Below are 10977 nucleotides of genomic sequence, written 5' to 3'. Positions count from 1 at the left end.
TAATGTTAGATTTCTTTTTTAAGAACCGGTATTTACATACAACTTAAGGGTTAAACACATTATATATTAAATTGATTATATCAATTTAGTTTGAATTATAACTTATATTAAACTATCTCTCTTAATGCATATGTGTGTAGTTTAAATGTAGATTTATGTAGTCGTTGTAAGTCATATTACGTAATAGCATAATGGGTAATTTAGAGGATTAATTTAGGATAATCTTTCATAGTTACGTATATTTGTAGTTACCATGTAAATTTAGGAGGTTATCTAGAAATATTCATAATGGCATGTTGGTAATTTATATGTAAATTCAGGGGATTACTTTAAATTATATTTTATAATTAGCATGGTGTGTAATTTATATGTAAATTTAGGAGGTTACTTTAAATTATATTTCATGATGGCATGGTGGGTAATTTATATGTATAAACTTAGGGGGTTAATTCAACTCCTCTTTTGTAAAGGCATGGTGCGTAATTTTTAAGAAAATAGAATAGATCTAACGTCTATTGTTTGTTTAGGCTACCGGATGGATGGTGGATGTTTCTAACTAGGACGGGGTGGCGCGCTTTGCTGCGCCCTCCTTTGCTATGTCTACTGATGCTGACGATGATAAGGCATACATGCCAATTGCCAAGAGCCCTAACATGCTTGAACGAGCAAAATGAATGTGGCGCCATTTATTTCATATAAGCGGTACAACATTGCGTGAAATATGTAGTACATCACAAACCATTGTATATATTAAACTAATATGGAACAATAGAAGCTTTACCAATGTCTTTGATGTTTTTATTCATGTGACCATACAGTAGGCCGTAGCGGAACTGTAGCAGTACGTTTTCACACCTAATCAAACAATTCATATTGAACCGAGGGCTCTGCGTTAGGTACTAAAATTGGCACAAAAATAAATACAGAAGCGAGAAGTCAGATGGTTGCCATGGAAAGGGAAAGCACAAAGCACATATTTTATTGAAGATCAGTATATCTTGAGCAAGTTACATGCATCCAAAATCTGCATCATAAGTACCTGTTGAATTTAGTCTACTGATGACACCAAAATAAAGAGATCATATAAATATGTAACAATAGCACATGGTAAAATAAATGACAACAGATAAGAAGTTATTCGAAGTTGTATCATGGTTACAATTAAATTTGGAGTAGAATTATTTCATGAAGTACACATTCTTAAGTCCAAAATTAAACAAAGCCCTGCTTTGAAATATAAAGATGGGCACTGTGAAGCATCTTGGGGTTAATAGATGACTTTAATTATTTGAAGGAAAAAATGAGTTGGTTCATAGCGATGTCGTTATGAAGGCAATTTTTATTTTTAGCAGAACAAAAGATCGGAAAAATTTTAGACCATGACTGGCTTGCTTTGTTTTTTGTTTTATGGACTCCATGCAAAAGTAATTTACTTTAGTGTGAGATATTGACCATTAGGTATACATACCGATGGTGCATCTTGATGACCGTGTAGTGGCATTTTGCGACAGGCAATAGAAAATGAAATGCAGAAATTCTCTCCTCATATGGTGAAGACAACTGTTTGTGCGGGTTCCTCATATTAGCCATCTGCATGGTACATGAACCATATTCCACCTTGATGAGAGAATTTGAATTTATGATGCATAGCACAAAAAAGGAAACAGGACAAAGGAAGACGAAGAAAAAAAGCAGAGATGTACCTATTTCTTTAGAAGAAGAAAAAAGTCTTGTGCTCAGAAACCAAGTCAATTAAGAGAGGACCTCTAAATTGCGACTACAAACAATATATAACACATTTTAACTCTTGCGAGCAAAACATTCATAGCATGGAATATAATCAGCATGTTGCCTAATAGAAGCTAAATTAAAGGCCAGTCTTTTTGCTATCCTAGATACTTTGGAAAATCAAATTTAAATATGAAGCTACAGAGTTGCAAAATCTATGGGAGCATAATCGCTAGGATGATGCACTATACAAAATGTTGTACCACCGATCTTTTATAGTTTTCTTAACAGTGAGATCTATTTGTTGACCATTTTATATTGTGACACATGTTCTCAAATCAGCTTCTGGGTACACCAAATATACTGGGTTACAGGTTTCATCCCTTGGCACAAAGATAGATAATGTCTTATAATGTACATCCTTCTAATCAGTTATTGTTTCAAAGCATATCATACTATGAAACTGAAATTAGTAGAAAAGAATACTTTGACATAAAATGCATTTAATTTATGTAGTACAATAGTATCCTGTTAAGAGATAATTGTATTTTTGGTCTTGAAATAGTTTAGGAAAAAATGTATTCTGCTCTATGGAACTCTGAGCTCACCTGAAGAACCTGCTTAATTTATCCGTGTATTCAGGGCCTAAGGCAACTAATCGGCCTGAAATGAAGGAGAGTTTTAAGACAACAACCATGGATATATGACTTACATGAGAAACAGGGGTAGTTAGATTTGGCCACCTCTCACAAAGTGATTGGTGTGGACTTGTCTTGTGTGCAGCCTGTGCTAGGATTGGTCTACTCCAAGATAGTGGGGGCAGGCACCCACCACTACTGTAAACGCGATGAAGAGAATTCATCGACTTGTTATGTGACACTGCTGAATTAACGTCTTAAATTAATGGTTGGAGCAAAAGAGCATGAAGTCAGAGCAGGGAAGCAGCTTTACTACTTCATGCCTATCTTTACTACAACCTGTTGAGCATTACCTCGAACACGTCATCCACATCTCTGAAGCCATATATGCTTGTGGCTCTTTAGTGTGCCGTCACATGTTTCACAGCAGGAGCTAATGCTGAAGACAAACCAAGGGGCGAGTAAAAGGTTGAACACTTGAACATGTCAGATGTGGTGGACGACGACCATGATGGATCTTGCTAGTGTGGCAAGAGAAACAGAGGTTCTTGTTCGCTTATCAAGGAGCAGGGATATGATCTGCAACATGATGTCATGGCATAAATTGAAGACGAATTGGTCTTGACAGGATGAACACATGCCGTGTCATATTAGCATCAGCTACAGTGGCTCTGGTGCTCGGTGAGGATGGTCTCGTCCATGAGATCCTTTTTACCTTGGACTTCCCAACCAGCATACAACCGGCGTATGCCGTATCTCGCAGTCGTCCTCGCACGGTGCCGGTGCCGCGTCTCCTACCACATAATAGAATAGGGTTAGGATCGACTGGAAAGAGGGAGCGGATGAACAGGTCATGAGAGAATCTGACGTTATGCCGCCGGCTGAGCATGTAGGCCAGGGGCTTGAGCTAGCGAGGGAGAAGGCAGGGGCGCTATGTGCTCTGGTCAACTCATGGGGACTCGATCAGCCTTGCCCTCCCAAGCTCCGGTGGTTGTTGTTGCCGACCTGCTGTGCTCATGGTCAGATCTCGGAGATGGGGGAAGACGTGGCGATAGAGACAGCGGAGGCGGCAAGGGGATTGCACACCGATTTTATCCCCCCCCCCACATGTGCTTCGGTTGGTTGACTGCGTGAGGCCTACGAAGCGGCACGCGGTGCAGTGCAGTTGGCAGAGACATGGTGTCCAGTGGAAGAATGGAGGAGCGGGGGCAGCCAGGCCGGTGCAGCTATGGGCACAACAGGAGAAGAAGGCGAGCGACAGCGTATCCTGTCGGCAAGGCCCTAGAGCAGGGGAAACGGTAGCGGCCCCAAAGCGACGCCGGGGGGCGGCACCGGCGCCTTCCCAAGCAACAGGACAGCATCCTTTCGGCAGGGAAGATGAAGAGGCTTACAGGGCCGCATGAGTTCGGAGGAGCCGGTAGAGCTATGGTGTAGAATGGAGCCGGAGTGGCAGATGTCTGCGGCGGCTGGTGGCGGCGACGACGGGTGTCCAGACCCCCGCAACTGGAGAGGAGTCCGCGAGCCCCGCGACCGAGCTGACGGCGGGTCATAAAACATAAAAGCCCATGATGAACAGTGCAACACGGTTTCGCGTGGAACCGACGCTACGGTCAGAGGAGCTGAGGAGTGTGATGCTGCGATGGACGTACAGTAGCGCAAAACGTATCACAGGGCGAGAAAGCTACGCATGTTATGAACCTTACTATTTTTGTGAGAATTTTTTAATATTTTTTTTCTAGCGCGTCTGTTTGGAATATTTAATTAGTAATAGTAAGATTTGATTGGCCAAATTTAGACCTCAAACCAAACAGCCACATAAGTGGGAAAGGCCCAACCTTCCTTTTATTTGGGGCATATGGTGAGTTTTTTTTGGCCAAAAAAAAAGCTTATCGGGAGACCGCAGGATTAAGAAAAGGTACTCTCATAATAATAAGATACATAGAGGTCTACGAAAATTAGGAAGGAGAATAGGAGATAGCTACAGATGCTCGACAAGCAAGCACAACAAAGTAGCGACACCAGGGCCAGCAGGGCAAGTGGTCTGGTCCACAACAGCAATGCATGGCATCGGTGCCTCACCCATCGTTTGTTGATCCGTAGTTTGACAAAGGCTTGGATGTGGTAGCAGCATGTAATGCAATCCATGCACACTGGTGTATCATCTCAGAGACGCTACCCCTTGCCTTTAATCTTCAATTCATCTCCTGCCTGATTGTCAAGCTGGCGCCGCAGGTGGACGTGCTCTATCATCACAAGACAACCGGCGCGTTCTTGACACGCTGCGGGTGGAACTCGGTGCTGGAGTAGATCACAAACTAATGGACTTCGCAATGTTGTGTTGGCCTTTTATATGCGGATCAAAAGGTGAATAAGACATTTATGGTGGAGGAAGCCGATATCGGCAATTCGGCATGGAGCTGGATGGGTGGCGACATGGGTCTGTTAGGGCTGAAGAGGTGGAGGTCAAGGTGAGACTAGTGATGCAGTGCAAGGCAGGGGAGCGCCTTAGAGAGAGGGTGACAACGTACAAAGAGGCCGCGGCCATGGCGTGGAAGGATGGTGGTTCGTCCAGAATGGCGCGTTTGGCCAGTTCTTGTCAGATGTGCGCAATGTTAGATCGGGCTTGATGCTTGGCTGATGCACAGGATCGTGGGGGCTGTGGCACAGAGGATTTTGCGAAGACGCCATTGGTATGGTCTATGATGCATACACATCCTTCATCTAAAATGTGATTCAAATATCTATATGGTTTCTATTAAGGCCAGTTATGTAAGTTTGATGTAAATTACCCACCTTTATAATTGGTCAAATAAAAACTGTCGCTCAAATCTGCATCCACATCATCGACATATATTATTACAAAACATTATAAATAAAATTACATTTATATATATTTCAATAAACCACCCAATTCCGCCATTAATACCATATAAAAAAAAGTTCAACTCAAACCGGTAACTGATAAATACTCCATCTGCTTCTAATTGTAAGGAGTGTGACTTTTTTACACCAAATTTGACCCAGTTGTCTTATTTAAACAAATCATTATTTTTTTATTACGATTTAGTTTATCATATAATATACTTTAATCATGAGATGATTTTTATCATATAATATACTTTAATCATGAGTTTATTTTTCTTGAGACTCAAAAGTGTAATTAGCTCAAACGAATGTTTAGAATTGCACTGTTACTAACATATCTACTACATGTTTGATGGGCCCGACCAGGCCTTGGCTCCGCCAATACTGCACGGGCTTGACATAGGCTGTTTGGTTTGAGGCCTTTGGCTGGCCAAATTTATACTAATTTTAAGCACAATTGAGTCTAAAAGTTTTTCAGCCAAACAACATATTTTTCTCAATCACATGGTTTGTTTAGGGCCCCAATAAGTCGTGTGAATGAGAAAAAAAAATAGTTAGCTAAATTTAAATTTAAATATGGTCAAAATTAGTCTAAATATGACCGGCTAAAGTTTGACCTCAAACCAAACAGACACGTAGCTGAGAAAGGCCTGACCCTCCTTTTACTTGGGGGATACAGTGAGGATTTTTTGGCAAAAAAAAAGCTTATTGGGAGACTGTGAGATTATTAAGAAAATGTATCCATTTCTGCCGACTTTAGCAGATCGTCTATCTCACCGTTTATATTTAAATTCCACCCTACGTACGGTGTATCCAAAGTGTTCAAACAACGTTATGCACGGCATCTGGACTCAGCCTTTGGATAGTACTAGTACATGGAGGTTTATGAAAATCAGGAAGAAGAATAGGAGACAGGTAGAGCAGGGCCAGCCCGGCAAGTGGTCTGGTCCACAGTTGCAGCATTCACGTCTACGAAACATATGATACTTTTCATCACATATGAGCATGAAGTGGAGAGGATAAATGAAAACCGGCACTAATGACAGGGCCGCAACCCCAATTGCATCCATCTAAGATGAAAATGACCTCTTTTTTCCCCTTAAGAACAACAATAAGTTATAAAAACAATATGGTAATACAAGCTACAAAGCATATATAGATTTCTAATTTTAGCTTTCCTTGTGAAAATAGCATTTTGGGGCAAATTACCAACTTGTTGTAACTATATCCGTATTTATATCGTGAAAGAAAATATATGTAACGTGAAAAATAATTGTTAACACATATAAATGAAAGAAAAATATTAATAAGTCAAAACATTATAGATAAAGGTTATGAAGTATTGCTCAATTATCTACAGCAAAAAAAATTAGTTAAATAATTTTATAGAGCAAGCTATCATTTTTGTTCAAATTTGAGCACTTTGGCTATAACTATTTCCCAACTATACATGCACCTGACTAAATGAAAAAATTCATTAATAAATAGACCTAATTCTTAAATTAAAATATAAAAGGCTTGTTATGCGATCTAGCCCGGCAATGAAATAGAATTCAATACAAAAATATATTATGGCGATCTAGCCGGGCAAGTTACGCGCCATTTGCTACTTCATTTTGAAGACGGTGTCTAGATAGCATTATTACTGTACGAATAGCTTAATACACAAGCGGTGGTGCTAGCTAATTCGAGATGCAATAATTGCCACTGTGTGTTTGCCTCCACTACATTAGGGGCATCCTGTATTTCTTCAGATCATCGCGTCCATAACATTATTCTCCCCCACCGCAACGCAAGAACTTGGGGTCTTGGGCAACTGCGCAGCAGGGCCTGCAGCTGCAGGGGCATACATACTGCTACGACTGAGCGAGCCACGAAAACCATGAAGAAGACCGTCGTGCTGTACCCGGGCCTCTCCGTCAGCCACTTCGTCCCCATGCTGCAGTGAAGTGCATTTAGGCCGATAGATGTAATGGTAAGTTTCGGTGATTAATGACAACCGTATGCGACTAACGTGTGTTTTGAAGGAAAAATTAATGATTGATTTAGTCCCATATGAAATGTGAAAAGAGACCCCTCAATTCGGAACAATCATGCGTGCCAAGGACTCAATTTCAAAGATTAAGGGCCTTTCTAGTCTCAAGTGTCACAAGGAGATTAATGACACTTGATTTAGATAGGGTTTATAGTTTTTAGTTCTTGACCGTACTATTAAGAGGGGTACATGAGTTAGTAGCTTGATCAAAATTGAGTTGGCCTTAGAAATCTTGCACACTCGCTCAAAAACAGCTCAAGATAGCCAATAGAAGTTAACACAACACTTGGAAGAAGAAACAATCGAAGTTACATTGAAATCCAAGTCAATTCAGCTGAAAACCAGGAAAAACAGCAGCACTGGTTGAACCGGTGCCCTAGCGTCGGAGCATCCGATGCTTGGCGGAAGGACCGATGCCCTGTCGGTCTATCTCCTCTGGATGAAGGCTGAAATCCAGTATAGCACCAGTTGAACCGATGGTCAGAAAAGTAAGCACCGGTGCAATGAAAGTTCTTTGTTCCAGAGAGCATGTTTTGGTGGACTTCAACTTCTCTTCAGCACCGGTTGAACCGACGCTTCGAAATCAAAGCACCGGTGCATTGAACGTCCTATGTTCCAGAGAGCTTGTTTGGATTGATCAGTGAACCTCTTCAGCACCGGTTGAACCGATGCCCCTACGGAGCATGCACCGGTGCATTGAAGCAAGCCTGGACACTGTGTCAGAACCCCAACGGCTACAATTTGGACACAGAGAGACCGGTTGAACTGACGCCTCAAAACTGACACCCATCGGTTCTTCCGGTGCTCACGGTTTTTCTGCAGTGGACTTCCAACGGCTATGTAACTCCTTCCACTCTATATAAGGGCACCCCATGGCTCATTTCAGTTGCCTTTGACACCCTGAATATTTGAGGCCACCCTTGAGAAGAAGAGAAAGTGCTTTGAGCAAACAAGAGAAGATCTAGCATTTTGTTTGTGCTTCAACCTTGAAGAATCCATCCTTTGCAAGTGTAGCAAGTGTGCTTGAGTTAGGGCCAACTGAGTGTAGGTCAAGTGAAGGCTTAGGAGCTTGTTACTCTTGGTGTTTGACGGCACCTAGCCGGTCTTGGTGATCGGGAGGTTCTTGGTGAGCTCTTGGAGTTTGTGGGAGCCCCAAGACGAGAAGTTTGTACACGGTGTGAAGCTCGCCGTTCCGGAGATGGAGAAGGAGCATTCTTAGTGATCACTTGCTTCTTGGTGGAGCAAGGGAGTTATACCCTTGTGTGGGTGCTCCAACGTGGATTAGGGGGGAGCGTCAACTCCTCGATTCCACGGGAAAAAATCTGGTTGTCTCGTGTCCTTTACTTTTACTTCAAGCATTTAATTCCTTCTGTTGCTTTTCTTGCTTGTAGTTTGACTAGGACAACTTGCTTGTTAGCGTGAGCTCTTACTTAGGATTTGATCTTGCTAGTGTGCATCCATCTAGGCAAAATGATCATGATAGTGTGTTTACCTACCTAAGGACCCTTTGCTAGCATGCTCTAGTGACTAGGTTTCGAATTCATAGATTGGGCAATACTAGTCTAGGTTAAGGACTAGTTAGAAATTCGAAAAAATCCCAATTCAACCCCCCCTTCTTGGACCACGATCCTTTCATGCAGCTCGCCGACGCCCTCCTGGAGGCGGGCTATGCCGTCACCGTGGCCCTCATCGACCCCAGCCTGAAAGGAGACATCGCCTTGGCCGCGGTGATCGACCGCGTGTCCTGCTCCAAGCCGTCCGTCGTCTTCCACAAGCTGCCACGGATCCAGGACCCTCCCACCATTGTCCACGACGAAAATTTCATCGTCAGGTACTTGGAGCTCGTGGCGCGCCACCACGGTCACCTGCACGACCTCCTCGTCTCCATGGCTCCTGGCAGCATTCACTGCTTGATCGTGGACATGATGTCCATAGAGGTACTTGATGTCACCGACAAGCTCGGGATCCCAGTATTTGCCTTCTTCCCCATGAATGCCTCTGTCCTCGCCGTGTCCGTTCAGCTGGTTTCATCGACCCGTGCTGAAGGCCAGCCAGCTGGTTTCGAAGAGGAAGGAGACACGCCCCAAATTTTCTATGGCGTCCCACCCCTGCCGCCCTCTCACCTCTCTGATAAGTTGCTTGGGAATCCAGGGAGCGAGGCAAAAAAGGTACGACTGAACATGATGCGCAGAATCCAAGAAACCAAAGGAATTCTAGCGAACACGTTCGTGTCGCTCGAGGCTCGTGCGGTGAAAGGTCTTGGGGATCCACGGTGGTTCCCCACGATGCCTCCGCTGTACTGCGTCGGGCCATTGGTCGCCGGGTACAGCGAGGCCACAGAAAGGCACGAGTGCCTGAAATGGCTCGACGAGCAACCAGATCACAGTGTTGTGTTCCTCTGCTTTGGGAGCGTAGGGACAGGCAACCACTCCGAGGCGCAGCTCAAGGAGATCGCCGCTGGCCTCGAGAGGTCCGGCCACCGGTTCCTATGGGTGGTGAGAGCCCCTTCCCACGATGACCTAGAGAAACCATCAGACCCCTCCGCTGACCCAGACCTTGATGCCCTTCTGCCCGAGGGCTTCTTGGGGAGAACCAATAGCCGTGGTCGCGTAGTCAAGCTATGGGCACCGCAGGTGGAGGTGCTCCACCACCAGGCGACGGGGGCGTTCGTGACGCACTGCGGGTGGAACTCGGTGCTGGAGGGGATCACTGCGGGCGTGCCGATGCTCTGCTGGCCTCTGTATGCGGAGCAGAAGATGAACAAGGTGTTCATGGTGGAGGAGTACGGGGTTGGCGTGGAGATGGTGGGGTGGCAGCAGGGCCTGGTCACGGCGGAGGAGGTAGAGGCCAAGGTAAGGCTTGTGATGGAGTCCGAGAAAGGGGAGCAGCTCAGGGCACAGGTGATGGCACACAAAGAGGCTGCAGACATGGCGTGGAAGGATGGTGGATCGTCTCGCGCGGCGTTTGGCAAGTTCTTGGTGGACGTTCACGCTGGCCTGGGGCTAGCACGCCGCTGAATTACTAGTAACATGATTATGACGTTCTTACGCGCGTTACATTATTATATTACACTCCTACTCTCTTTGAATGGAGGGAGTAAGCTATGCAGTCCTTGAGGTTTTCTTCATGCGTCATGTACCTTGTTAGTTGTTTGTACATCTTTTTCTTAAGCCCACATCTTTTGGTATTGCGACAATGTAATAATGTTGTGTTGTTCGTATAATTTGGACAAGATATGCTTTAAAACAAGTTTGTTCCGCGTGCACCATGCATGCATACAGCCCAGAGAGGACTTATAGCTCCACTAAGATCATTTTTAAATAGTTTCAAAAATTATTTTAATCTAAACTTTGAAGAAAATAACTCATCTAAATATCTTCTACATAGTCATAACTTCACCTCTACGATTTTCTAAGCTTATAGTAACCAGCTCCACCTCCAGAAAATTTATATAGCTGGAGCTATCCCAAACAAAGCATGATGCCTCTTTGTCGGATCATCGTCGACTAAAGCTCTTCAAAAATAAATATTAAATGCCATATGGCTCGTGACTTTTTTCTACCATAACAGGATTGTAATTGACTATGTTATATATGAAGGGTACTGGTCCTATGAAAAAGGGAGAACTATGACCATATATGGAAAAAGCATATTGAGTAACTGATAACTAACTTTCAACATAACCAGACAAATCTTGCTCTTTGAGCCACA

The 10977-nt window shown here is 43.8% G+C and overlaps 1 protein-coding gene and 1 long non-coding RNA gene across 2 annotated transcripts; one reads left to right on the top strand and one right to left on the bottom strand.

Annotated features, from left to right (window-relative positions):
- Window positions 1-871: 871 nt before the first annotated feature.
- Window positions 872-1580, bottom strand: LOC120646299. The gene is made up of 2 exons (XR_005664367.1): window positions 1469-1580; window positions 872-1024 (listed from the first exon to the last, which is right to left on the bottom strand). It is a non-coding gene; the product is annotated as an uncharacterized LOC120646299 (long non-coding RNA).
- A 5361-nt stretch (window positions 1581-6941) lies between these two features.
- On the top strand, window positions 6942-10486 carry LOC120644564 (anthocyanidin 5,3-O-glucosyltransferase-like). Its single transcript, XM_039921205.1, has 3 exons — window positions 6942-7175; window position 7412; window positions 8907-10486. The coding sequence occupies exons 1-3, from the start codon at window positions 7114-7116 to the stop codon at window positions 10281-10283; spliced, it is 1440 nt and encodes a 479-aa protein (XP_039777139.1). The 5' UTR covers window positions 6942-7113; the 3' UTR covers window positions 10284-10486.
- Window positions 10487-10977: the final 491 nt, after the last annotated feature.

Source organism: Panicum virgatum, chromosome 8K (assembly GCF_016808335.1).
Source record: "Panicum virgatum strain AP13 chromosome 8K, P.virgatum_v5, whole genome shotgun sequence".
In the NCBI taxonomy this organism is placed as follows: Eukaryota; Viridiplantae; Streptophyta; class Magnoliopsida; order Poales; family Poaceae; genus Panicum; species Panicum virgatum.
Note: the sequence above shows the minus strand (reverse complement) of the source record. Positions and strands in the feature narration are given on the sequence as shown.